This window comes from Rhinolophus ferrumequinum, chromosome 21, assembly GCF_004115265.2.
Source record: "Rhinolophus ferrumequinum isolate MPI-CBG mRhiFer1 chromosome 21, mRhiFer1_v1.p, whole genome shotgun sequence".
Lineage (NCBI taxonomy): Eukaryota > Metazoa > Chordata > Mammalia > Chiroptera > Rhinolophidae > Rhinolophus > Rhinolophus ferrumequinum.
The window spans coordinates 36,857,413-36,885,095 of record NC_046304.1 but is presented as its reverse complement, the minus strand read 5'-3'; the positions used below and the strand labels follow the sequence as shown (position 1 = coordinate 36,885,095).

The following is a 27,683-nucleotide window of genomic DNA, read 5'->3' as shown; positions in this document are numbered from 1 at the left end:
TTCATGAGGCCTCCTTTTCAGCTGTGACAGCCTTTAAAACTGAATATTGAAATAAACCAAATTTAGTACCAGATCTTCAAGTCACTGTTCTGCAAAGTGTTAAACTAGGATTTTCAAAAATAAAGAAGCATATTTAATGGAGTTTCTCTCATTATAAGAACAAAAAAGGATGTCATACCATTATAAATGAAATGCCATAAAAATTACTTTAGAACTTCAAATTTATTACATTTTTCACTTTATGTAGTTTTATGATGTACGTAATAGAATATACATAATGTATAATTTGTTCATATATGTATAAGGTATTTTATAATATACATGTATTTTTTGAAAGGCACATACTATTTATGTATATATAGTTCATGTACATAATTTATAAAGTTCTATGTATGTAATGGATAAATGAATACCAGGGTGGCCACAAAAAATGTATACAAGTGGACACTTTGGTCAATGTTGCTCAAGCAGTAGTTCGCCGTCATCAGAAGTGTCTGGACGCTGATGGGAACCACGTTGAGCATCTCTTGTAATTGCAAAAGTCAAAAGTGACTTGTGTGGGGCCTGCCCGGTGGCTCAGGCGGTTGGAGCTCCGTGCTCCTAACTCCGAAGGCTGCCGGTTCGATTCCCACATGGGTCAGTGGGCTCTCAACCAAAAGGTTGCCAGTTCTATTCCTCGAGTCCCACAAGGGATGGTGGGCAGCGCCCCCTGCAACTAAGATTGAACAGGGCACCTTGAGCTGAGCTGCTGCTGAGCTCCCAGATGGCTCAGTTGGTTGGAGTGCATCCTCTCAACCACAAGGTTGCCGGTTCCCCTCCCGCAAGGGATGGTGGGATGCGCCCCCTGCAACTAGCAACGGCAACTGGACCTGGAGCTGAGCTGTGCCCTCCACAACTAAGACTGAAAGGACAACAACTTGACTTGGAAAAAAGTCCTGGAAGTACACACTGTTCCCCAATAAAGTCTTGCTCCCCTTCCCCAATAAAATCTTTAAAAAAACAAAACAAAAGTGACTTGTGTTCATCTTTTGTTATTGGTATATATTGAGTATTACAAATTTAATAGGTTTTTCCTTTCTGAAAACGTGTACGCATTTTTTGGCACCCTCTGTAGATTTGCAGGGTGCCTGCTCAACATTTTTTCCTGATAATAAAGTTTGAGGTCGAGGCTGACTGAACACCTAAGGGTCCCTCGAGCTCTGGCCTTAGAGACCGCAGTGGGCCCACCTTGTCCTGGGTTAGGGCGTTCCTAATAAAGTCGCTCCTGGATGGGGCCTCACCTGACATGCAGGTGGAATTTCAGGCATGCACATTTCCTAGGGAAGGCGTCAGAGGGGCAGAAGAGTAAGACTGGAGTCATGCTCCACGTCCCCAGGGCAGACCCATCACAAAGCCCAGAGTCCCCTCCCCTGGGATGAGAAGGATCTCTTACCTCTCCTCCTTACCCCTCCCACTGCAACAGAAGAAGGAAAACAAGACTTTCTTCCTGCTCAGAGGGAATCCACAGGCCCTCAGAGGGTCTTTCCTGGAGATCACAGCAAACTGGCAATGGAGACTGAGTGCAAATTCAGGCATCCAGACTGCAGGTCTGGCATTTTACCTGCTCTGCTCTCTGCACCATGACTCAGAGTCTGGTTTTTAGTTACCGAAATTCTCACTATCGTCTCTGTTGGGAAGCCCTGCCTGCTATTAATTGCAGTCTTATGTGCTACAAATAAAACCTAGAATGTTTAGAAGGCTAACAACCCAGGTCAGTTCTCTGCCCCATCGTAGCAAAGAACATCCCTGCCCTGTTTTAACCCCAAAGAAGAGAGAGTCCCAGGCAAAAAGCAAGGCCTGCCCCTCTGCTTCCTTCTTAGGGGGCTTTTCGCTTGCCTGAAGCAAAATGATTTTTCTATGGCACAAATATGTTCATGTCATTCCCTCCCTCCTCTGCTCTGCTTAAAAGCTTCTGTATCTCCAGTGACCACAACAGAAAAGCCAGGCTGCTTAGGCCAACCCACATGTTTTTTCCCTCTACCTCACCCCGGCCCAGCCCACCTGCATCAGTCACCGGCAGGAAACAGAAACCACACTAGCTAATTTAAGCAGAAAGGAATTTCATGCAGGTAATTCCGTACTTACAAAATCATTGGAAGGAGAATAGGCCGTACCCGCAGGAATGGCTCCCAGGAAAACAGAGGACCCGCCTTGGAACTGTCCCCTCTGGCACCGTCAGGAAGATGAGAATCAAGAGCCACCCAGGGTCGGTTGACGTCAAGAACCATCACCTAACTGATACAGGGGTCAAGAAGTCATTTCAGAAACAACTTCACACCCACAGCGCTGGACACTGGTTGCTAGAAGGCAGCTGCCCAAGACACATGGGGTCTCCACAACCATGCAAAGCAGTAGCAACAAGCCATGTCCCTAAGTCCATTCGTTTGACAGAACCTGTCGCCTAACCAGAACTGTTGCGAGAAATGCAGTGTTCAGCGTCCAGCCTCTCCAGCTCAGGAAGGCTCACTAGGAGAAGAAAGTGGACGTGAAGCTAAACACACACTGTCTCTCGGAATTCTTCTCCCAGCACTCCTCCTCCCACCCTGACCCTGAGTTCCAGCCACAGAGACCACTCCGAAGGTCCTGGGAACCCCCCAGGCTCTTTCTCACCTCTCTGACCTTCCCCATGTTGATCTCCACCCCCCTCCACTTTGAACGTCCTTCATGAACCTGAGATGCTTTCTCTGGCTCCCTCAGCCCGACGCTGCCCAATAGAAATACAAGACAAACCCCATATGTAATTCTAAATTTTCTAGTAGCCACATGAAGTAGGTTGAATAATGGCCACCCAAAAATATCAAATCCTAGCCCCTGTAACTTTTAAAACTTTACCTGATTTGGAAAAAGGATTTTTGCAGATGTAATTAAGTTGAGGATTTCAAGATGAGACTACCGTGCATTATCCAGGTGAGCCTTAAACGCCATCGTAAGTGTCCTTGTAAGAGAGAGGCAAGGGGAGATAACACAGGGAGAAGGCAAAGCAAAGAAGAGACAGAGAGTGGAGCAATGCAGCCACACGCCCAGGAATTCCAGGGTGACCCCCAGAAGGTGGAGAGGCAAGGAACGGCTCTTCCCCTACAACCTGTTCCGGCTTCTGGCCTCCAGACCATGAGAAAATAAACTTTTGTTGTTCAAAGCCACAAGGTTTGTGGTAATTTGTTACAGCAGCCTGAGGAACCTAATAAAACATATTTTAAAAAGTGGGAAAAAGCAGGTGAAATTAATTTTGAGAATATATATTTTATTTAACCCAATATCTACGAAATATGATTTCAACGTGTATTAATATAGAAATTATGAATGAGATAGTTTACATTCTTTTTCTCATACGAAGATTTTGAAATCGGAATTGCATTTTACATCTGTAGCACGTCTCAGCTCAGACTGGCCACACGTGACTAATGGCTGGCGCACTGGGATGGCACAGCTCTAGCATTCTCTAAGCCTGCGGGCTGGCAGAGGCCTGGGGTTTGAGGACCTTATTTGCCAACGAGTCATCCTCTCCCACACACAGTGTGCTCTTTAGGGCCAGGGATCTTGTTCCATTCGTCTCCCTATCTCAGTCCCTGAATACAGGGATGCTCATTCCAAGTATTTTTGAATAAAGTAATGGGGTTCTTTACAAGGAAGAGGCCCTGTTAGAAACTACATTTGTTGTTTGTTTGCTGGTTTGATTGATTGATTGATTTTACCTCTTCTTTAGAGAGAGAAGGGCGGGATACATCAAAATTTAGGCTGGGGCAAAAAGAAAAGTCCTCTTGGAATCCTTTGTCTTCGGAGGGGAGGGTAGATGAAGGACAAGGTGCCCCCATCGGCCAGGGAAATGCTGTATTTTGAGGTTGGAAAGAAATGCTGTCAATAGGCCTGTATCTAGTAAAGAGATTGAATCAATAATTAATAACCTTCCAAAGCAGAAAGCACCAGGCTCAGATGGGTCACTGGTGAATTCTAACAAACATTTAAGGAAGAAATTATACCCACTCTATAATCTCCTTCAGAAGGTAGACACAGAGGGAATACTCCCTAACTTATCTTATGAGGCCAGCATTACCTGAATTACCCAAACCAAAGACATTACAAGAAAACTACACACCAATTGTCCCATAAGCATAGATGCAAAAACCTTCACAAAATATTAGCAAATTGAGTCCAACGATGTATAAAAGTGATACAGCGTGACCAAGCCTTGTATACCTGGGATTTATCCCAGGTATACAAGGCTGGTTCAACATTCGAAATCAATTAATATATCGTGTTTCCCCAACAATAAGATCTAGCTGGACAATCAGCTCTAATGCGTCTTTTGGAGCAAAAATTAATATAAGACCCGGTCTTATATTAATTTTAATATAAGACCGGGTTTTATATAATATAAGACCGGGTCTTATATTAATAAGGTCTTATTGTCAGGGAAACACAGTACTCCATCACATCAACAGGCTAAAGAAGAAAAATCACACGATCATATCCATAGATGCAGAAAGAAATACTGCCGTACCCCTTGGGGAGGCTGATCAAATCAGGGGGAGGGAGGGGGAAGGTGGGGAAAGTAGAGGGAGGTGGGGAGAGAGGCAGGGTGGGGAGGGGGTAGGAAGGCAGGGTCTGTGGGGCAGCTGAGGCAGTAACCAGTGTTCCTGAGACCAGCTTAAGGAGAAGGAAGTAGCCAAATGTGAACCAAAAAAGCCAAACCTGCCAAGAAAGACTGTAACCCTCAGGCACAGGATCTTAAGGCTGGGGACCAACCCTAGCCCTGAAGAACTGCTCCAAAGGCTGTCCTCAGTGCCACCCCCAAGGAGGCAGCCAGGGCTAACCCCAGAACCACCACAATCCTGGCGCAGCACCTCCTGGAACCTGCGCCTTCCACCTGAGAAACTCAGCAGCTGCCCCGACCCCTTCTATGTGCAATGCGCCCCAGCTGATGGCTGCATCTACCCCAAGGGAGAAGCGCCATTTTTTTCGTTCAAAGTCACAACTGCTCACCAAGCCATGAGCCAGCTGGGCTGCGTGGCACCCGGAGCTGCCTTTTAAGGGCACCATCAGGAAGGAACGAGCACCTTTTTACAATCTTGCACAGCTTTCCTTGCTGGCCTCCCATGCTTCATCTGGCCTCTGAGAAGACACAGGGCATCAAACCCTTTAAGGTCAGAAGCCCTTCCACCGAACACAATTGGGGTACAGAGCAGCCCACCCACCCAGGATGAGGCACTGCTGGACTCACCCTGAGTCTGGGTCCCTCACTTCAGACCAACCTGCCCAGGTGGGGCTCAGCTGTGCCACAAACGTCCCTCCCCCCACCATGGCTAGATGTCCCCTCACAACACTCTGGGACCCCTGGCACACAACAGGGAGGGAGAAGGAATGCCTGGACTTCTGGACTTCCTCCTGTCACTCTCATATGAACTTCCACCCTGATACACAGACCAGACCATGCAGAGGGATAGCCCAGGGGGTAAATGAACGAAGAGAAGCAAGGATACAAGCCCCTTCTCAAAGCCCCCCAGACATTCAGAGCTTCCCCTCCTTTCAGAAGCCCCATTCCCAGACTAAGAAGAAAAAGAAGACAACATCTGTGCCTAGTCTTAATTCCAATGGGCCCCTCCCCTGTGCTGCCATGGCTGACCCAGCCCAGATGACACAGGACGGGGCTGTGTGAAGGGTCTCCTGCCCAATGGCTTCCTTTCCCAAGGCCAAGGCCATCACTCTCTTCCAGCTCTGCGAACCCACAATTCCTCCCCTGGCTGGCACATGGTGAGACAAATGCCCGCAGCCGGCACGCCTTGGTCCTAACAAGTCCCTGGCCAACCAGGGTTCCCCTGATCACAGGGTGCATGAGGGGGCGGGGTGCGGGCAAGCAGAGAATTGGGGAGCCCCTCACATACACAGTGGGCCCCAGCCACCACCCACTGCTGCCCTTCCCTTTGCCTGGTCCAGCCCTACCTGAGCCATCCAGACCCAGAAGGGGTGGGGCCTGCCCACTGTTGGCCACGAGGTAGGGCCCCTAGGGGAGGAGGGAGGGTAAGAGGGCGGGTGCTCTTAAGGCGGGTCTGAGGGTGAACTGTGTCTCTCCTTACTCTTCACCTGGTCTCGGAGCTGTCTTGATCCCAGGAGCCAGGAGTGAACACAGCAGCCTGCCTGCCCTATATGCCAGGTAGGTGCCTTTATTCTTTAAAGAGGAGAGAGGGAGACTCAGCACCTTCCCTTCCCTGACCCCTGACTCATTTAACCCTTTGTCCTTGGGGCTCTGGGCTCAGAGTGAAGGTAGAGAGAAACGGGAAAGAGGCTATGGATGAGAGAGACGGTCTCAGGGCCACAGCTCCCGGAATTCAGCATTTTGAAGGAGTAAATCTGCAGCCCTCGATGTACAGATGAGAGAACCAAGGTCCGGGGAGGGGAAGAGGCTTGCCCGAGCTCACAGAGACTTGGGGAGGAAATGGGCACAGAACCCAGGCTTCCTGCCTCCCGGTCTGCCCCAGAGCCCCTGTGCTGGGCCCCTCAGAGGCCAGGGGGAATCCAGAGGTGGGGGCCATGGCTGGGGACCTTCACTGGTCCTGTAGGTCCCTGCTGTCCCTGCGTCTGGGTGGAGGGATGGGACAAACAGAAGCTACTCTTCGAGGATGGGGGTGAGGTGGGATTGGGCTATTGAGGCAAGGGGCATTTTGGGAAACTCAGGCTTCACCCTCTCCCACTTACTTCCTCAGCTGACCTGGGCTTGTAGGAGGGAAAAGAGGTTTACGATGAAGAGAGAAGAGAATTTGCCAAGGTAGCAGGATCCTCCTACCTTCAGAGCCCTTGGGAACAAAGAAAGTGAGTCAAACCTAATGGGAGAGTAGGTGAAAGGGACCAATAAATAGGGCAGAGCTGGCTGGAGTCCTGCCCACTATACAGCCTACACACACACACACACACACACACACACACACACACACACACACACACAGAGTCCTCAGCCCCAGGGGCCCTTCCCCCCTCCTTACAGCAGGAAAAAAAGAGCTAGTAAGTACACTGGTTGGGGCAGGGTGTCCAGGAACGAAGAGTGAGCCCAGGCCCTGCCCTGGGAGTCCAGGGTGATTCAGGGAGAGTTAAAAGTGAGAAGAGTTGGAAGAGCTCTCCCAGGCCTATCCCACTGGGTTCCAGAATCCCAGGAGGCGAAGAGGTAGAAGGGCTCCTAAATCTATGAAGCACAGGATGTGGGACGGTGGGGCCACGACCGGCTTCAAGTCCCCATCTCACCACTGGGCTCATGGGTTATACTACCTTGGGCAAATCCTTCACCTCTCTAGCCCCTCAGTGAGAATACGCTCCTCACAGAACCACTGAGAAAATGAAATGAGTAAGTTTTAGGTATCTGTTATCATATCCCCATTATACAGATGGGACACCTGAGGCCCTGAGAGGAAAGGACACTTGCCCAGGGTGGCACCAAAGCAGTTTCCAAATCAGTAAGAGGGATCCTGGGTTCTGGTCCTGAGGGGAGACCCAGACTCCCAGCATGCTTCTTAAAGTCAGTAAGTTCAGGCTCCTCTAGGCCCAGTCGAAAACCCTGCAGGGTGTACGGAGATTCTGCCCCAGAAAACCCAGGCCTCTTGGAGCATGTGAGGGAAAAGCCACAGCTCTGTGTCCTCAGCTGCCCCCAGGAAGGAGCTCGGAGGCCTGTTCCCTTCCACTGCCATTTATAGACACAATTCAAGAGGCTAGGACGCGCCGCCCCCCTCTAGGACCTGGCCAAGAAGAAGTCTGGCAGGGGCCTCTAGGAGCTGAGGGGGAAAACAGGGGCCTGGCTTTTCTCACTAACTTACTGTGCAACCTTGTGCAAATTACCCTCTCTGGACCTCAGGTGTGTGTGAACTCAATGTGGTATAAGGAGGTAAGAGTTCAAAGTCCCACAGCCTGGGTTTGAATCACATCTACACCATTTTGCTGGGTGTGCAGCCCATGCAGATTTCTTCACCTAAGTCTCAGTATCCTCATCTGTAAAATGGGCTGGTACTAGGGGTATAGTACTTCCTAGGGTTGTGAGAGCAGAGTTACCATATGTAACATACACAGATCAGCACCTGGCACATGGTGAATGCTCCGTAAATGGGAGCTATTATTATTTATTCTTAAGAAGGTGTTATACTCGATATGAACCCTTATTTCTAAGTAGTATTTAGAATTGTCCAACTGCTTTCACGAGCAGCCCCTAATTGGTTCCACATCATTCTCTGGGAGAGTACAGGGCAGAGCATTCTTATTCCCATCTCACAGATGAGGAAACTAAGGCTCAGAGTTACACCTTAAGCAATTGTTTGAGCTGAGAATTGAATGTGAACCTTCAGACTCTAGAGTCCATATTCAATTCATGTGCCCCGGACTGCTCTCAGTGCCTTTTCCAGCACTGGGGAAGGTCTGACTCTAAAGCAGGATGTGATAGAGGCATCTTGGGAAAAGGGAGAAGCGGAGAGGGGAGTGTTGGGGGGGCAAGTGGTGAGACTCAGGACAGGCAGTGATGGTGCGACCAGCACGTCCCAGCTCCTTACGGTTTGCTTGGTAGCCTCAGTCCCAGAACCTCTCACCTCCGACCCAGCCCCACCTGTAAGAAACTGCTAACATGTGGCCTTAAGGTGAGACAACAGGAAGAACTTTCCGTAGTAAGGGAAATAAGAAGGAAGATGAGACATCTCTTTCAGATGAGCCCCAGGGAGTGAATATCATGATGATGTCACTCCCCACCTCCAAATTGCTCTGTGACTCCCCTCGCCCTCACGGTTGAGACAGCACTACTGAGCCCAGCCTACAGGGCACTGCAGGGTGTGGCCAGTCTGCCTCCCCATCCTATCCTTTCCCCCACCCACCCCAGGTGTTCTCTGTTTCCCAGATGCTCAATAATGCCTTCTGGTCTCTCCTGCGGGCCAGGCCTCGGAACATACCTGCCTCCTCGCCCTTACCTGCCTTGCCCAGCCAGCTCCTGCTTTTCCTTCTTATCTCCCTTTACATGCCCCTTCCTCCAGGAAGTTCTCCCTGACCTCCCCACCAGTGCCTGCAGAGTCCCCTTTGCTTCCCCTCTTCCCTGGTGACACTGTTGAGGATTGTTCACCTGCTTATTTGTCTGTTTCACCAACTGGCCCACATGGACTAGCAGCTCAGAGCAAGGGCCTTGACTTCCGGTAGCCTCGGGTCCAGTCCAGCTCTGACACTTGTTGGCCTCTCGCCCTTGGGCAAGTTACTCACCTCTCCGTCTCCATGCTCACATTGTAAAACGGAATAATAATAGTATCTACCTCATAATGATGTTATGAGGGTTTTAAAAGACTTTATTTGTAAATACCAGTGCTTATGTGCACAGTAATTACTCGATAAATATTAGCTATGATTTATTTAATAAATAAGGCTGGGACATAGTAAATATTCAATAAACTTCTATGGAAGTTATTTTATTTAACAATCACTTGCATAATACTTAGTATGTGCCGGGCGCTGTTCAAAGCATGTTACAAATATTAACTCATTTTATAGATAAGGAAAGTGAAGGACAGAGAAGTTAATTAATTTGCCCAACGTTATACAGCTAGTCAGTGGTGGAGCCAGGACGCAAACCCAGGCAGACTGGCTCCAGTATCCACGCTTTTAAACGAATGAATAAATATGCCTTGGTTTTGGGGAAGGGAGGCAGCGGCTTCCTTTACAAGTTACTCAGTGCCCACCCGTGGCCTCTTTCAGGTCCTGAGAGCTCCTGCTTGGCAAGTGACATCTCTGGGATATAAGTGAGGCTGGTTGGGAGCCAGAGGGTCACTGCCCCCACCATGTCGCAAGTGATGTCTGGCCCGTTATTGGCAGGAGGTCATGCCGTCGGCCTGGCTTCCTGTGAGGAACCCAGGAGGGTCCTGCACCCAGCACCCAGCCCCAGCCTGCCGCCCCAGTGTCCTTACTACACCACAGAAGGCTGGGGAGCCCAGGCCCTGATGGCCCCCACACCGCCCAACAGGCTCCAACAGGCCCCACAGGCTGGAGCCAAAGCCAGCTGCCTCCTGCGGTCTCCAGGTGAGCAAGTCTCAGGGGCCCTGGAGGCCCTGGACTCCTACATTGACTTCTCCCTGGAGAGTCTCAACCAGATGATCCTGGAACTGGACCCCACCTTCCAGCTGCTCCCCACAGGGCCTGGTGGCCCCCAGGCTGAGCCCACCCAGAGCACGACCTCACAGAGGAAGAAAGAGGAGCCTGAAGCCTTAGGTAAGGGCCTGGGGCACAGCGCCAGGAGTGGGGCAGGGGACAGTGTCCTGGTGGGAGGTGCTGTGCAGCCTTAAACAAGTTACTTAACCTCTCTTTGCTCTGCTATATAAAAAAGATAAATACAAATTTCCCTCACTATCCACTTCTATTTGGTTCCCAGTTTGGAAACTGATGGGTACCTATTTTATGTGATTTTCCAGAGAATTTAAGTAAGCTAATATGCATAACATAAATCGTATACAATGCCACGCATATAAATAAGAGCTCCATAAATGTGGGGTCCCTGAACCTTGCTGTACTATGAAGTCTCTCTTTAGGGCCTAACCTGGGCCCCTTGAAATTTTTGTAGGATTTCTGTCTGGACCCCTGTCCCTGTTTAAGGGAGTTTCTCTCTGGGGAGGCCCAAGCTGGAAGTAATGGGGTTGGAGAGATGCAGAATTCAGTCTATTGAAGGAGGGAACCCTGCTGTGTTTAAGCAGTGGTATGCTAGTACGTTCAACAACTGGCTCCCTGCGGGGGTGGGCGAAAGCCCTGATGTGAAGCATCTGCCAGTGTCCACAGTGTAAAGTCTCCCACCACCACCAATTTCAAGCACCAACACGATGTCACTGAACGTGGCACTGGAAAGAGATACACAGTAGCAGGCCATGACATAGCATTCACACTGTACCAATATAACAGATAGAAATCACCTCAAGAGTATAGATAATAAGTATAGTAAAAAGATAAAAGTAAAATCATTGGGATGTGATGAATTTTGAGTCTTTATAACTTTCGTATTTAATATAAATTATTTCATTGTAAGTTTATATAATGTAATTTTTAATAATGGCTGAGTTGAGTTCCAACCTGGACAAAATCCTGGAAATGTAACAAGCAACTCTCACGAGCTGTTCCAAGCCAAGTCCAGTACACCACTGAATCCTAAGGGATCTAGAAATTCCTACATCTGCCTTCAGTTTCCCAAGCAAAGAGTTTTAAGTATACTCTGAGGATGAGGATCAAGGAGCCCATTAGACAGGCTGGAAGACTGAGGCTTCCAGGGGTTTAAACAACCGGCATGGGTCAGGGGGCGTAGTTAGGATTAGAGACAGGATCCATGAGAATTTCTACTTATCGAGTACTTATTATATCCCGACACCGTGCTGAGCACTTAATAGTAGAACCTTTCATCCTCCCAATCCCCCATGAGATGACTATGTTATCCATGGTTTACAGATGAAAAACTAAGGTTAATGGACTTGAGTAAGGAGCCAGTCTAGCCTAATGACTGTAGTCGGGCAAACCTTATGCAAGCTGTTTACTTCACTTCTTTGTGTCTCAGATTCCTCATCTGTAAAATATAAATGAGTTCTTACCTCAAAGGGTTTTGCAGGGATGAAAAGAAATAACACTTGTCGGGTGTTTATCACAAATCCTGGCACAGTGTGAGCCATTATAAGTGGTGGCTGTTTTATTAAACACTGGGGTTGAGTTTAGAACCAGCCCTAGGGTAGATTCAGGCTCTGGAGTGAAAGCGAGCCCAGTACCCAGGTCCTTTGGCGCCTGGGCTCCTGGCCTGCCTTCTGCTCCTTGCACCGAGCATGGCCTGCCAGGCCTGTTAAAAGAAATGCCTCCAGCCCTCAAGAGTCTTCCTGCTTCTTCAGGCCAGTCCTGGACATGCCTCTGCAGGGAAGGTGGCTGGGGCCTAATTACCACTGCCAGGGCTTTAATGTTCATAGCCCAAGGCAGGGGTTCCACACTCAAGGCCAGCGGGGGCGAGACCAGTCTCTGGGGAGCGCCCACACGGATGGGTGGGGATGTTGACAATCAAGCCCTTCCTCCAAGGGCCAGACGGGCAGTAGCCTGTGCTCAGATGCCCCGGGCACAACCTGCCATCATGAGGATGTGGCCACCTGACTCGTGAGATGGGAGAGGGAGGGAGCAGCAATGGTCGGAGGGGCCTGAAGAAGCAGCCTAGCTCTGCCCTAGCCCTTTTTTTTTTTTAAATCCTCTCCTCCGACCTTCACTTGGATACTTGCAATGCCCGGGAGCTCACTACCTCCCGATTCAGCCCAGCCTGGCCTGCTCCCTGTTAGAAAGCTCTTCGATCACTAAGAAGGATGAGCGCCTGCATGTCATTGTGCTGACCTGTACTTTGCTCCTACGTCTCAGTCTCAGCCTCTCAGAACCCGCCCCTCAGACCATGGCAGCTGGTGACAAGGCCAGCTCTCCCCGGCCCTGGTAGTGTAACTGGTTCTGGGCACTGTGGTGAGTTTTCATCCATCCATGTGTATTCCATGCAGAGGACCCCCTCCCCCTTTGCACTCTCACCCTTCCCCCTTCTGGGGTGTTGAAGAGAAGACGTTCTATAATTGTGGTGTTAGCAGATGTTCACTGTTTCTCTTTCCTAACTTGGCAACATTAAAAATTAAGCATTGGCGATCCTATGTTGATTCCTCCCCTGAATATATACGGATAGGTTTTTGTGATACATGAGCCCAGCATCTACCCTATGAAGGAAATAGTAGTAACCTCATTTTACAAATGAGAAAATGGAGGCTCAGGGAGGGCAAGCGATGACCGTCACACAACTCCTGTGTGGTGGGTCAGACCTCAAAGCCCGGGCGTCTGGCTCCAACGTCCACATCCTTGCTTTTCACTCTTCCTTGGAGCTAGTTTCCTACCCTCCAGGGCTGCACAGAATAAATCTGTTGGGAGGAAGCTGGGGACCCTCTTCTGAGGCCCCACCTCCCCAGGGCTCAAAAACTTCTCCCCAGCTTCCTTGCCTCTGCCTCTTGCTTACTTTCCTTCAGACTTATGGGGGAGGGTCAGGGTGGGGGGGCGAGATGTCCCCGCCCCACAGGGCACATGTCACTCCTAGAAGCACACACCATGTCCCTTTCTTTATCCTCTCCTCCACCCCTCCCCATCTTTGGAACAGGCCCCCACATTTCACTTGCCAGCAGTTTCTGCCAGGCAACGCTGTTTGCCAACCCCAAGTGAAAGGTGTCTAATAACTCTCTCTCTCTCTCTCTCTCTCTCTCTCTCTCTCTCTCTCTCTGCCCCCACCCACGTGACCCCTCTCCCCCATCGCCCAGCCTGGTGCTGGTGCCTGCATCCACCAAGCACTGCTCAGACTTGCCCCATGGGCCCGTAAACAGTGACTGACTACACCAGGTGATGGTACAGGGGCCTCCCCTCCCCAGCCACATCCACCTCAGAACAGCAGTGGGAAGTGACTCACAGCTCCAGGACTCCTCCTGCACCCCCACCCCACCACACCCCTGCTTACCAAGCAAAGCCTTTGATGGATGTGTGGGTGACCCACTGAGGAGGGGACCCAGAACTTCACCAGGCCAAGACACCCTCCCCAAAGCAGCCCAGCACCTTTTCACAGGGCAAGGCCTTGGGAGAGTGTCCCAAGGAGACCCTTTTCCTGGAAAAGACGCCCAAACAGAGCACAGGAACAGGAGTCAGATTCCTCCACTCCCTGGCTGTGTGGCATTGGATAACTCATTTGGCCTTCCTGTGACTTTTTTCTCATCTGTGCTCTGGAATTAATAATATTTCCTTCTTCAAGAGTTATCGTGAGGGCTAAATGAGCTAATACAGGTAACATGTTTGTAACAGTGCTGGCACACAGCACCCAATAAATACCAGCCTTTATTAAAAATTGTGCAATAAATGTTAGCTCCACTCCCATATTTCTCTGAGCCTCAGTTTCCTCCTCTATAAAAGCAATGCCTACTGGCATTGGGCATAAGGGCTGTTGTAAAGTTTGAAAGGATTACGGTTGTAAATGCTATAAAGTCCTATAAAAATAGAAGCTGTGCTTGCCAACCTTCCAGAAGAATCCACCCCATTCCAAGACCTCTTTTCTTTCAGAACCCACAGTCCATTATGCCAAATATTCTCCTTTTGCCCTCAGCAGTGGGACCCATAGCCGTCTGGCCAATACTGCCCCCAAAAGCAGGCAGGTAGGAGATGCTCCTGCAAGCCCACCATGGGCCAGACTCCAGGCTCCATTTTCCCGTGTATTTCATCCTCACTTCAACCGTGGGAGGTTGGTTTTAGATTCCCACTCTGCAGATGAGGAAACTGAGCTTCAGAATGGTTAGGAAAATTACCCGATGCCTCTTGGCGGGAAAGTGGCAAAGCCAGGATTCACACCCAGGTTTGTCTAACAACAAAGCCAGGCTTGTTCCTTGCTGGAGCAGTAAGCCCAGGTCAGCCTGCCAGCCTCCCCCCAAATCTGATGCAATCCTCCACCCCCACCCTGGCCCAAGCAGGCTCAGACAGAGGCAGTAACCTTGAGCAGAGCCAGAAGGCCCTACCCAGGAGCGGGCTGGGGCAGGCAAGGACTCCACAATCACAGTAGGCGGGAAGATGGTGTATGTGCCAGAGCCCAAGGGGTTGGGAGGCCAGCAGACAGGAGCTGAGGGTGCAGTTTTCCCCACTGACTCTGCCCCAGTTTCCATCTTGGGAAGCCAGAGGCAGAACTCAGCCCTCCAGAAGCGAGCAGCCGGGTAACCCAGACCTCCCACCACCTTCGCTGGAACAGCACCAAGGACAGCTCCCTGCCCCCAGGCCGGTAGTGTCCTTCTTCACAATGGGGAGAACCCCAGGGCGCCCCAATCCCGGGGGGGGGGGGGAACAAGGTCTGGGGACAAGAGTGCTGGGTGCCCCCAGTGGGGAATGGAAAGAGCATTGGAGCGAGTCAGCAGCCTGGGTCGTATTTGATATCTCATCTCTGTGCACCAGATACAATCGGGACCAGGAGAGGCCCACAGTTCAGTAATTGGGCAAGCACTGCCTCAGGGAGCTTCCACTCGAAAGCAGAGTTCTCAAACTCTAAAGTGGACCCAGATCACCTGCAGAACTAAACAAACAAGCAACCTGAGGCCTGCGCCCACCCCAGAGATTCTGATCTAACTGATATGGGGTGGACCCTGGGCAGTAGAACTTTTAAAATCTCATTGGGTGATTCTAGTGTGCAACCAAGCTCGAGAGCCTCTGCCTTCATTGTAGGCATGTGCATAGAAAAGCTTTTACACAGCTGGGTAACAGAGGCATCAGAAGATGTGACTGGCATATCTGTTAAGCAGCCATTTCCAGCTTGGGGAGCGGGGGAGCATACGCAAAGGACAGAATCTCCCAGTTTTAAAGGGCTTGCTATGTGTCAGGTGCGGTGCTGAACCCCCCGCATTCATCTCATTCCATCCTTACTGTAACACCAAGAGGCTGGGTATAGTCACCCCATTTTATAGGTATGGAAACGGAGGCTCTAGCTGATGAAGTTATTCGGCCAAGCTCTCAGATCGTAAGTGACGAGCCAGATCTGAAACCCATGTTTGTCTGACTCCAAGGCCTGCATTCATTCCTCTGCATCTCCCCAACCAAAGGAAGTTATCCCAAAGAGGGTGACTTTGGGACTGGGCCCTGATGGTGGAGCCAGATGCTAATCCGGATTCCAACAAGCGGCTCCTCTCTGAACCTCAGTTTCCTGGTCTATATAAAACAGGGGGGGACCAGATGACCTTGAGGACCCTCCCAGCATTCCCGTCCTGTGAGTCTAGGCTCCCGGGTGTCACCAATGATCTGCTTCTCTCCCCAAAGATATAAAGTACATCGAGGTGACTTCTACCAGATCAAGGTGTCATGATGGTCCCCAGCGCTGCTCCAGCCCATCTGTCAGCCCGCCCTTCGGCTCCCCACGGAGTGGCGGCCTCCTCCTTTCCAGAGATGTCCCCCGAGAGACTAGAAGCAGCAGTGAGAGCCTCATCTTCTCCGGGAACCAGGGCAGGGGGCACCAGCGCCCACATCCGCCATCTGGAGCTCCCTCCTCTCGTCCCCCACCCTCTCCCAGCATCTCCATCCCTTGCATGGGGAGCAAGGCCTCAAGCCCCCATGGCTTGGGTTCCCCACTAGTGCCTTCTCCAGGTTTGGAGAAGGGGCTGGGGGGCCTGGCCCCACAGCGAGGCAGCAGGGTCTCCGTGCAGTCAGCCAGCCCAGCGTCTGATGTCAGCTACGTGTTCGGAAGGTAGGTCACTCCCACTGTAGCTTCTGATGTTGTCTCCACAACACACACACCCTAAAATCTTAAAGGGGCACCCTGCTGTGTCTGAGCAAAATCTGAACATGCACCAAAAATAAAAGAGTGGATGTTCTCATTTATGCCATTTGGACCTCAAGCTTTCCTCAAATGTTTAGAATATGATTCAATATACAAAAATCTTGACTTTTACCTACCTCTTGGGAAAAGAATTATTATATTAATGAGGCCCACCTGTATCCTTTCCAGCCCTCATACAACCCATTTCAAGGAAGGAGTTTCTGGGGGAAAAAAAAAAAAGAAACTCAAAAACTAAGGCTGAAATAGAATTGGGGGGGCGGGAGCGGGGGCTGGGATAAACCATTTAAGAAAGAAAAGCCTCCTTCCTCTTTGTTGCTGGCAAAACTCAGCAGAAAGGAGGTGAACCTGCCTGGTATTATTTACAATCGCCCAGCCCAGTTCTCTGCACGCCTCAGAATAGAGTAGCACACACGCCCATTCTGCCCAGGAAGACCAAAGCACAGGACCTCTGCCCCCCACACCAACTCCAAAGCCACTGTGCCAAGGCAGTCCCTGGCAAGGAAACTGGGATCCCACAGCCATGCCCATTGGCTTGGGCCTCTGAGCTCAGGGAGAAGTCTGGCTGGATGCAGAGCTGGCCTCCTCCTCCTCCTCCAGCTGGGGAATTCCCTCTGCATCCGAGTGGACGTGGCCCAGCCCAGGTCCAGCCTGTGTGCAGGGCGCTTGGGAGTGATGGGGACTCAGGCAGATCTGCCTTCCCAGAAACACAGAGAATCGGTCCAGACTAAGGCCACATGACTTGCAGGGGGTCAGCCCATTGGCTACTTTAATTGACCAAAGACTCTACAGTGCAGGGACATCTCTGTATCCCTCAGCACCCCTTGGGGATCAGGTGGGTTATAAGGAGGTGGAGTATGCGGTGTCTTACCTGACCAAACCCATGGACACCCAGACCACTAAAGTACAGAGCCTGGCTCTGGCCCCTGCGTGTCCACTCCAACAGCCTAACGCCCTGTCTACCTTGTGCTCTCTGCCCTGCAGCAGCCAATCCCTCCTCCACTCCAGCATCTCCAGCCAACAGTCATCTTCTAGGTCCTTGGAAAGCCCAGCCAGCTCTTCCTCCAGCCTCCAGAGCCTTGGCCCAATGTCCCTGTGTACGAGAGCCAGTGACATCCAGGTCCCCAGCAACCCCACCCCGAGCCTGGGCCAGCCCAGAGCAACCTACTCCCCACCACTGGCCAAGGAGCATGCCAGCAGCTGCCCCCCGTCCATCGCCAACTCCATGGTGGACATACCCGTCGTCCTGATCAACGGCTGCCCAGAACCAGCATCTCCCCCGTCTCAGCGGACCCCAGCGCACCAGGACTTTGTCCAACCTGGAGCTGCTCCTGTCAGTCACCCCTGTTCAGCCACCAGGAGCCACAGCCAGACCTTGCCACATGCCTCTCCCACCACATCTCTGGAGGGTACGTTGTAAGCCAATGCTTCAAGCATTGTAAGGTTTGGCGAGGGGAAATAGACAAAGCACCAGTGGGTTTCTGCAACAGCCAGTCAACACATCGATTGAGGACCTACTGTGTGCCAAGCCCTGTGCCAGGTAATGGCAACACAGAGAGGTAAACTGTCTAGACAGAGAGACCGAAACGAAGGATCGCCATAGAGTAGGACAAACACAGTCGCTGGGGCCACGGAGGAAGGAGTGAACCTTTTAGTCTGGAGAACCAGGAAGACTCCTCAGAGGACGTGACCTCTTCCCTGGATCAGGAAAGCAGATTAAAAGGCCATGCCCAGAGCAGGAGAAGAAGGGCATCCCCCATAGAGGGAACAGAGCCTACGGTCACCAAGGTGTGGAGCACATGGCATGTTCAGAAAGTGACCGGAATGTTGGGTGCGGGGTGAGGTCATGGAGAGTCATTTGAGGCCAGAGTGTGAAAGGCCTTGAACCCCAAGTTGAAGAGTAGGCTTTACCCTTTGGCAACAGGAGACCATCAGATTGTCTCAAACCTCAGATGGGGTCAGAGGTTCAACCTCAATAGATCACTCTGCATGGCAGATGAACTGCAGGGCCTGGCCCAGCAGGGAGAGTCGTTTTTATTTGGTTCTGTTTGGGTTTTTATCATGAAACGGTTCAGACAAGCCAAAACGGGGCCTGAACCAGGGCGGGGCAGGGCGCGGAGGAGAGAGGACAGAGCCAGGAGACCCTCGGGATATGGAAGCAGCAGGCTCAGAACTCCTGAGAGGGACAGGGAGAGGGAGAGTCAGTCATAGCTGACGTTGGTGGATGATGAGCAGACAGAGGGGGAGGACAGGGTGATGGAGACAATGCATTCCGATTCAGACAGCTCAAAACCACAAAAAAGCAAACACCCTCCTTCCTGGAGTCTGTGACTGCAGGCGTCCAAAAGAGCACAACCAGCCCGAACCCAATGCAGTAAACACAGAGGCTAATTAAGCCTTCGCCCAGCGCCCCTCCCTATGCTCCTCTCCGGAGAGCAGAGCTCCACAGGCATCAGGGTGACTCCTGGGAGGTTGGGGTGGGGGGATGAAAGGCTGACTCTGGTCCCCTGCTCGCTCCCACTCACAAAGCCACATCAAGGCAAGCGAGAGAAATGACATGACACGTATGCCTTTGAATCCGCCCTGACCGTTTTCCTAGGACAAACCATTTGCAGATTTCAGTACAGATTTTCTGAGTTACTCTCAACTGGCCACAACACACCTTCTCAAGATGCTGAAATTAACAGGAAGTACTGCTCTTTGCTTTAGGGACCTGAAAAAGGGGCATGTTGGTATCTCAGAGGGCACACTTCCTTAGCCTGATGATATATTCCCATCCTGGTTTGGGGATGCCCGAAGATATTATTAATCATACCCTGGGATCTTTTCAGATTCTGCCTAATATTCCCACAACAAAATTCATCGTAACTTCAGAGGTTATCAGAGCATTACAGACCCTCAGAGGATTTTTTTTTATTTCACTCAGGCCCCTCTGGGCTTCAGGGGCAAAACCGTCGCCCCAAATCAGAGTCAAGAATCCCCTCTCATGACCTGTGAGCACACACTCTTCTCCCCCAATCTGCTGTTTTCCTTTCCTTGGCCTTTTCTTTCATTTTCTTTTCGAAACTGAATATACCCCTAAGGAACTCATAGGATTAAGGGGATGACAGTGTGAAATCAAACAAATGATGCATCTCAGAATCCCTTCTTTATATCTCATTTCAGGCCCCACCAGTGGGATTTGAGAAACTGTTTCTCATTAAACTGAGATTTTTTAAATCTATTTGTTTCTGATTCATTACTAGGGATACAAGGGGACACTCCTAAGTCCTAGATATGCCAAGCCCTGGAATTCTTCTGTTGCATTTTGTTTCTTTAGGCCGTTGTAGATACAATGGGGCTGGGTTAGGAGGTGGTAGGTTGAATGGGACTCCTGGACAGGGGCGTGGGGAGAGTCTCTCAGCTCCCCTCTGTCCAGCCTATAGGGACTCCCTTCTCTCTCTGTCTCCAGGTCCCACCAGAGACATGCAACCCACCATGAAGTTTGTGATGGACACCTCTAAATACTGGTTCAAGCCAAGCATCACCCGAGAGCAAGGTAAAAGGAAGCACTGTACTTCAGGGGACAAGTGACCCAGGAATCAGGTCTGGGTCCTGCAGTCGAGGCCCTGGGTCATGGCAGAGGAGGGAATGGCAAATGGAAGGCCCAGGGAAGGGGGGTGTCCTGCCGACCTCATGACCCGAGGAAATAGGGGCTGCAGCAGGAATGGTGGAGATTAGACAATAGAAAGAACTTCCTAGGAACGAAAGGTGATTCTGTAACATCTGCTCTATGAAGACCCCTATGCAGATAGGGGAACAGAGGGTGTCCAGGTGGGGCGGTAACTGTCTCTGACCTAAGGATCGTTCCAGCAATCGAGCTGCTGAGGAAGGAGAAGCCAGGGGCTTTCGTTGTGAGGGACAGCACTTCATACCAAGGCTCCTTCGGCCTTGCCTTGAAGGTGCAGGAGGTTCCCGCACCTGCCCGGAACCCGTCAGGTATGCATCTGTCTCTGTCCTCAGTCAAGGCCTCTCCGAGGCAACGGGATGTGGTGGGTTCTAGTCCCTGTTCTGCCAACAGCTTGAGGGGATGACCTTTGGCCAGGCCCATAACGACTGCTGGGGGGAGGGTCCATATCAGCGCTCTCCCAGCTGTCCTCTCGCACCAAGACTCTGTGAAAAGCTCCTTTCACAGTAAGCCTGAGCTGCAGCCACCTGCCCGAGTCCCACAATTCCCTGGGAGGAAGGTCCCCGCCCCTCTCCAGGATGCTCTCTTCTGGGTGCCCACCTCTCTCCAGACCACATTTATTTTGAGGGAACCTAATGTAAAAACATGTGTGTGCTAGCTTATCACGTGTGTGATAGCTCATCACATGTGTGTGTGACAGCTCGTCACGTGCTTTCCTGTGGTCTCACACATGCACTGCACATCTGTGGGGCACCACCCAGCCCCAGGTACTGTGGAAGGATCTGGGGCACCTCACTAGGGAGAGAGATAAAGACAGGTCATTATAGTTTGAGGTACCTGAGTCACAGCTCCCCACTAAACCCCAGGACGGTAGCTCTCATGCAACAAATGGATGAGGCAACCAAAGCGCCAAGAGTTAGCAGATCACCCCCTAGAGCACGTAAGTCACAGAGAGAGGATGAAAACCCAACCTCAAGTTCTCTACCCTATGCCTCTCGGTCTAAATAAGAAAGCGACCTCTGGGGCCGTGTTGCTTATCCAGGAAGTCTTGCCAATGAGCCGAAAGAGAGGAGGAAGCTGTGCGCTGGTGATGAAGGCCAGAGAGCATTGTTCCCCCTCCCAGGCCAGCCTGGCTCTGGCAGGGACCAGCTTGTAGAGAAAATAGCGACTTGGAGGGGGTGGGTAGGGAGAGAGAGAAACCAGGGGGAAGAGTTGAGATTTGATATAAACAGTCATTGGGAACCATCTCTGAGAGCTCTTGAGACCAAGAGAAAGGTTTCCTAAAGGGAGAATTACTGGACACAGAAGCCTTTGAGCAAAAGTGTGGGCACCTCCTTTGTGGGTGGCCTGCAGCCCCACCCCGAGGCAGGAGGATGGACAAGCTAATCTCTGGATGGACCTGGAGAAGGCGGCTCAGGTGGCTAACCCTGGGCTCTGGAGCACCTATCCATGTGCACTGTCTTCTTTCTTTGTCCAGGCGAGGACAGCAGTGACCTTATACGCCACTTCCTCATTGAGTCTTCCGCCAAAGGGGTGCATCTCAAAGGAGCAGATGAGGAGCCCTACTTTGGTAAGCCGCTCCTGCAGCCTCCGGCCCCTGGGTGAGCCAGACCCTCCTGGGCTGGGAGGTGGTGTGGGAAGGCCTTCTCACACAGGGCTGCCTGTTCCCTGCAGGGAGCCTCTCTGCCTTCGTGTGCCAGCACTCCATCATGGCCCTGGCCCTGCCCTGCAAACTCAGCATCCCGAAGAAAGGTGGGTCTGGGCCCCAAGGAGGCAACAAACACCCGGCCACCGGGTCCATTTGTTCTCACTAGAAAGGCTCCTAGTGGTCAAGTGTCACCTTCTTTATGGATTATTTTAGTGCCACAATTAAACATGCATGCTCAAGGGTCTGGCAACATCTCGCCTTCCTAGCTGTGAGAATGCCAACCAATCCAAGCCTCAGTTTCCTCATCTGTGAACTGGGGACAGCCATCATCATGCCTACTTACAGGACTGGTGTGGGGATTAAATGAGATAAGACAGTGTCTGGCACAGAGCAGATGTCTGATAAACAGTAGCCTTCTTTGAGAGGGAAAAATGAGCCCTAAATCAGCCAGTTTGGCGAGGTTTGGTTTCTTTTCTTCCAGGTCCAATGTTTACTGGGCTTGCCCTCATTCATTCATACCTCACTACAACCCTGTGAAGTAGATGTTGCTGCTATATACCCATTTCACAGATAAGAAGAGGGTTCGAGATGTTAAGTATCTCAGCCAAAGGCACAGAGTCAGACTTCACGCCCAGATCAGGAAGCCCCATCCAGAGCTTCCAGCACAGCCACACCTTAGGTGTGCAGGAGGAGCAGTGAGGGGGTTTCTGGGACCAGAGGCAGGGCAGGGGGAGCCCCTGGCGGAGTGATGGCGAGAGCCTCCCTACTCTCTGCAGAGAAAGTCCTGGGGTTGGGGGCAGAGATCCGAAGGAAGCGAGGTGGTCAGGGCCCTCTGCAGGAGTCAGGGGCTGGAGCCTGAGGAGGGGAAGGGGGGATCAGAAGGCTTGCAAGCTGGGCCCTGGGGAGCCCAAAGTGACCCCGTTTGTCTGATCTCGGTCACACCTGGTTTCTCAGCCCAGGCACTTCCCGAAGGCATGGGCTGAGGTGGGAAATGTTCAAAGGGATTCATGTTAAGGGATTCCTATGAGATGGGTCCATTCACTCCACCCCGCCCCTTCGGGGGCCTGTTCCTTTACTTTGGCTCAGAATTGGGAGGTGGAGACGGGACCTCAGACCCCTCTGCAGATGGCCGGACCTCCTCCCTGAAGAAATCTGTGGGTGAGTGGTACAGGGGAAGCTCCAGGCTTGGCTTGTCCCTGGAGGACACGTCCCAGCCCCGTGCACAAGCCACACACATGCATGCCCACGAGTGTTCCCCATCGCTTCTACTTCTTCATCTTTAGCAAGGTGCCACATTCCTCGCCCTCCCTGTAAAGCGGGAGACAGAGGATGCAGGCAGTGTGCCAAGGGGAAGCAGAGGAGGGGGAGTGGCGGGGCTGACACCCCACCCTGCACACACATGGGTACACGTGGACGTGCTAGGGTCTCCCTGGATCTGAAGTACCTGCTCTAGAGGCGGTCTCTGGGTCTGGGATCCGCTGTGGGGTGTCAGGTCTGAGTGCTGGGCGTGTTTACAAGGGACCTGTTTTCCTCTTAACCTCCCGAGGCCAGGCACAGGTCAGCAGAGGTCAGCACCGTCTAAGTGACAGCTCGTCCTCTGAGCCCCTGAGCACCACGGCCCCCTCCCCATTCTCGTCTTCTTCCCCTTTTCTCAACAATGAAGCAGGGCCCCAAGGGCGGCTGGTGGTGGAGGCAGCACCACCCATGGGTCTGGACAGAAGGAAGGGTTGCCTGCCTGCCCCTGCATACGGGGCACTGTCCCCTCCTTTGTCCCACCCTGGAGGGCCCAGGACTAGGGCAATGCAAAGCAACAGATGATCCCAAAGTCCTCTGGGGTTGGCCAAAAATGGCAGTCACCCACACACTCGCTGTCTGCCTGCCTGGTGACTCAAAGAGGAGCCCCACTGGATTCCTGAAGAGGGAAGGCTGCCCCATCCCCGGGCTCTGGGCAGAGGAAGGACCAGGGCCTGGGGGACCCCTGCCCGGCCTGTGAGTCCTGGCAAGGCCCCAGCGCAGTGTCTGCTTCCCACAGGCTGCCATGCCCTGTACCTGAGCTCCGTGAGCGTGGAGACCCTGAGCGGAGCCCTGGCTGTGCAGAAGGCCATCTCGGCCATGTTGGAGAGGGACGTCCTCCCCACACCCACCGTGGTCCACTTCAAAGTCACGGAACAGGGCATCACCCTGACGGATGTGCAGAGGAAGTAAGGACTTGCCTTGCCCTGGGGCTGCAGGCTGGGCAGGGGGAGCTGGAGGGTCGGCCGAGACAGCTACGGATCAGTGAGCAAGGCAGAGCTCAGTGTCCTGGACCCACACGGCTCAGCAATGTGCCGAGTGACTCCAGGCAAGTGCGCTGCCCTCTCAAGCTTCACTCCAGTGACCTCCTGCCAAAGTCCCCCCTCACTGTGACTGATGGAGATGGAATCAACCAGTATTCACTGGACACTGATTAAGTCCACTCCCAGTGACATAGTAGCACATCTTCTGTCAGCCAGACTCTGGCTGACCACTGGGACACTGTGGAATGAGGTCATCCCTTCCCCGGGCTGAGATTCAGTCTAGCAGGAGCCTGGTTCTAGGCGGGAGGAGTGACAGATGACGAAGACGTCATTTCTATCCTCAAATGGTTAAATGACGTGGTGGACGGGGAGGGGCTAGAAAACCCCAATGTGTAGGACACGTGGCAGATACACTCATGAAAGGAGACAAGTGTTAACATATAACCCAGGGCACCAGTGGGAAAGGTCACGGCAGGCTGTTAGGGAGCCATCTGAGAGGCTTCTTGGAAGATATGGAGCTGGAGATGATGGAGGCGGGTATGACCCCGGGACGGGCTCTCACCTGCTCCCCTTCTCTCCTGCCTCCTCCCAGGGTATTTTTCCGGCGCCATTACCCCCTCACCACCCTCCGCTTCTGTGGCATGGACCCTGAGCAACGGAAGTAAGTTCAAGGCTGGGACAAACAGAAAGTTGCCCAAGGCCTAGCTGCCCAGTGAGGTTTCCTGCTGGCACTGGGATTGGGATCACAGACAGAACCTGTGAACCTCAAGGGACCAGGAGCAACCAAAGGAGGGGGTGGGCATGGTGGGGGTGGGAACACAGCTCACCATCCTCCCCTCTGTTCAGCCAGAGTCCAGTGGAATAGAACAAAGCCTCAGTACTCACTATTGCCCATGTTCCTTTCCCACAGGTGGCAGAAGTACTGCAAGCCCTCCTGGTAAGTCCTTCCTGTCTATTCAGTCAGTCTCCATAAGAAGTCTCCCTGAGGCAGGGCCCCCTGACCCAACATGGGGACGGAGTTAGGGAAGGAGGGAGGCCCCATTCTGACCCTCAGAGCCCATGGTTTAGATGGGGACAGCACAGGGAGCCTCCAGTCTGATAGGGGAGGCACAGGCTCTAACTTCAAAAAGCCTGAAGCTGTAGGGAGGCCAAGACACATCCTTGTATTGCCCAATCTGATGGGGGTACACGGGTCCTGTCCAGGGGGCCCCATTCCAAAGGAGGAAAACACTGACCATGAACTCAAGGATCTCCCAGTCTGATCGGGGAGGCACCTACACTCCCTCTCAGAGAGCTCGCCTTATAATGAGAAGCTGGAGCCACTTGGCTAGGAAAGGGGCCAGGAGGAACACTGTGGGCTTAGTTACCCCCTTTCAGCCCGGTCACTGCCGCCCCTCACTCAGGCTGCTCTCTCCCACCAGGATCTTTGGATTTGTGGCCAAGAGCCAGACCGAATCACAGGAGAATGTGTGCCACCTGTTCGCGGAGTATGACGCAGCCCAGCCAGCCTCACAGGTCATCAGCCTGGTGGGTGCTCTGCTGCAGGACACAGAAAGGATGTAGGGGTGCTCCCTGCACACTTTCCCAGATATTCCAAGGAGCTTGCTCAGAAACCCCACCTCCACCCGCTGAAAAGGGGCCTGTAGCCTCACAAATGAACCAATGTACTAGACTGATGGCGAACAGTACTGAGTTGAAACCCTCGAACCCATATGACCTTCAGCAGTGACTTTCCTCCAGTCCCCCCCACCCCGAGCCTCAGTTTCCTCAGCCATACAAAGAAGCCAATAGACAGGATCCGCTGTGCTTCTCAAACTTTGGTGGGCATCTGACCAAGCTCCCTGTGATTCTGAAGCACACCCACACCTGAGGACCCCCATGAAAGCCACTTCTGAGGACCCCTGATGCCATCAGCCTGACACTACCCACACAGCAGCCTGAGCTAAAGACCTGTGACCCTGTTTCACGACAAACAGCAGGTGCTGGGTTGGGACCCAAGGGGCTGTGGCCCAAAGCTAGCCTGGAAGCAGATGGTATCCAAGGATTGAGGACCAAGAGTTGGACTGACTCCCTTTCCCTCCATACCTGTTTCTTTCTCCACTTCCCTGGCGGCTTCTTGGGCAGCTGTTCCCAGAATAAAGTTGAATCCCCTGCTCTGGATTCTTCAGGCTAACGTGGCCATGCTTGTTGGAGCAGCTTAGCAATGGAGAACTGGGCCCCATGGTCAGAGATAACCCAGCTGTCCTCGTATTTTTGATGTCTAATCCCCTCCATTGCAAATGAGTGTCAGTCTCAGTTTTTCTTGTATTTTTCTGGTAAGCAAGTGTCTTCAGCTGGTGTCACAGCTGCCCTAGTGTTGTTGCTTGTATAACCCACACCTGGGTAGGGGCAGAGAGATCCTAGCTCTGCAGGGCAGACACCAGGGCCAGTTCTCTGCTTCTGCCTCAGCTCCTGCCTTGCTGAGTCCCTGCCCCTCGTCTCCCCAACACACACACACACACACACACACACACACACACTCACGCATCTCACACACACACACCCCCCACACGCCTTCTACAGTGGTGTGGTGTCAACTACCCCTACAGCCACACGAGGGCAGCAGAGAGTCAGGAATGCAAACAGGCTGCCACGCCAGGAGGCTTGTAGGCTTCTGGGGTGTCCTTCCCACCCCACCCCACCCCAGAAGCTGGAATAGTTTCTCGCAGGCCTGGGGTCCTAAGGAGACCACACCATGAAGGCAGAATGGGAGGCTCAGAGAAGAAGCCCACTTTTGCTCCGTGAGGAACAAGTGCCTGCCCCCTCCCAGCTGCAGGCCCTGCCAGAGCACCGTTATCTTTGGCCAAAGCTGGGCCTGATGGATTAGAATTTCAACCCAGGAAACCAAACTGAACTGAAGCGGCCCTGGGCTGGCGGGACCAGTTAAGACCAACCTACCCAGCCTGTGGTTGGGCACTGGCCCACCCCTGCAGACTGCAGACTGCTAGAAAGGTTCTCAAGGTCACAGTCCGGGGGCTGGCGGAGGGCCCTCCATAGACCCATGGGTGCCTGCGTTGCTCCCATCACAAAACAAAGTTCCTGTCTCTGTACAATAGTTGGTTCTGAGGCATTCAAGGCTGTGCCCTCAGAGAGGGAGAAGGGGTCCCCTCAGAGAAGGGGACCTGCGTTGGCAGGTGGCGGCTGTGTCTTAGACAAGGTGACATGTGCCACATACCCTCCCACACCCCTGGCCACAGCCATGCAGTCTCCACTGGCTTCCACTTCATAAACCATCACTTAAATCACGCTGTCTCTCCCCACCCCCTGCACCATGTCTGACACCTGTTCTTCATGATCTCTTCCCTGCCACTCTGCCAGGAAGACAGAGGGGCCGGATTTCCCATGTCCTTTCCCGGAGGCAAAGGAAGTCCGTGTGGCACCCCTGGTGGGTTCCAAGGTCTCACTCGGGCTCCCTGAAGGACAAGGAGAGGCAAGTGAACCTTGAGCAGCCAGCAGGAGTCTGGAAGAGTCCTTGAACCCAGATGAGCCTCGAGCTATCAGCTCAGCCCTAGAGAACCACACGACGGCCCCATCCTTCCACCCGAGGCCTGAGGAGTCCTACTCCGGCCCCCGGCACGGCCAGGCCAAGCCTTGGCAAGCGGTACCAGAGGGGACTGTAGGGGGCATTTGCTTTCCTAAAGAGCCTTAGGAAGGAGAGAGCTGCAGATTCCACTTGGGCTGAGCTAAGGCACC

The 27,683-nt window shown here is 52.4% G+C and overlaps 1 protein-coding gene and 1 long non-coding RNA gene across 5 annotated transcripts in view; one reads left to right on the top strand and one right to left on the bottom strand.

Moving 5' to 3' along the window:
* Positions 1–1,043: 1,043 nt before the first annotated feature.
* The window catches only part of LOC117013340 (uncharacterized), a 30,703-nt gene continuing 4,063 nt past the window's right edge, over positions 1,044–27,683 (bottom strand). For both annotated transcript variants that reach the window (XR_004421319.1, XR_004421318.1), the window contains 2 exons: positions 2,125–2,274; positions 1,044–1,542 (listed from right to left, as the gene is read on the bottom strand). This is a non-coding gene — a long non-coding RNA (uncharacterized LOC117013340). The remainder of the gene's footprint in view (positions 1,543–2,124; positions 2,275–27,683) is intronic.
* Positions 4,597–26,316, top strand: TNS4 (tensin 4). 3 transcript variants are annotated; one of them, XM_033090389.1, is made up of 14 exons: positions 4,598–6,187; positions 6,738–6,843; positions 9,739–10,248; positions 15,847–16,270; positions 17,345–17,769; positions 19,812–19,898; positions 20,213–20,338; positions 21,505–21,597; positions 21,702–21,779; positions 22,762–22,833; positions 23,708–23,876; positions 24,544–24,612; positions 24,862–24,888; positions 25,373–26,313. In XM_033090389.1, exons 3-14 carry the CDS (start codon positions 9,822–9,824, stop codon positions 25,512–25,514), a joined length of 2,139 nt encoding a protein of 712 aa, XP_032946280.1. In that variant the 5' UTR covers positions 4,598–6,187; positions 6,738–6,843; positions 9,739–9,821; the 3' UTR covers positions 25,515–26,313. The 3 variants fall into 3 exon arrangements, with proteins under 3 accessions (XP_032946281.1, XP_032946280.1, XP_032946279.1); XM_033090390.1 differs by lacking the exon at positions 6,738–6,843 and having other exon boundaries at positions 4,597–6,187; positions 22,762–22,830; positions 23,705–23,876; positions 25,373–26,316; XM_033090388.1 differs by lacking the exon at positions 6,738–6,843.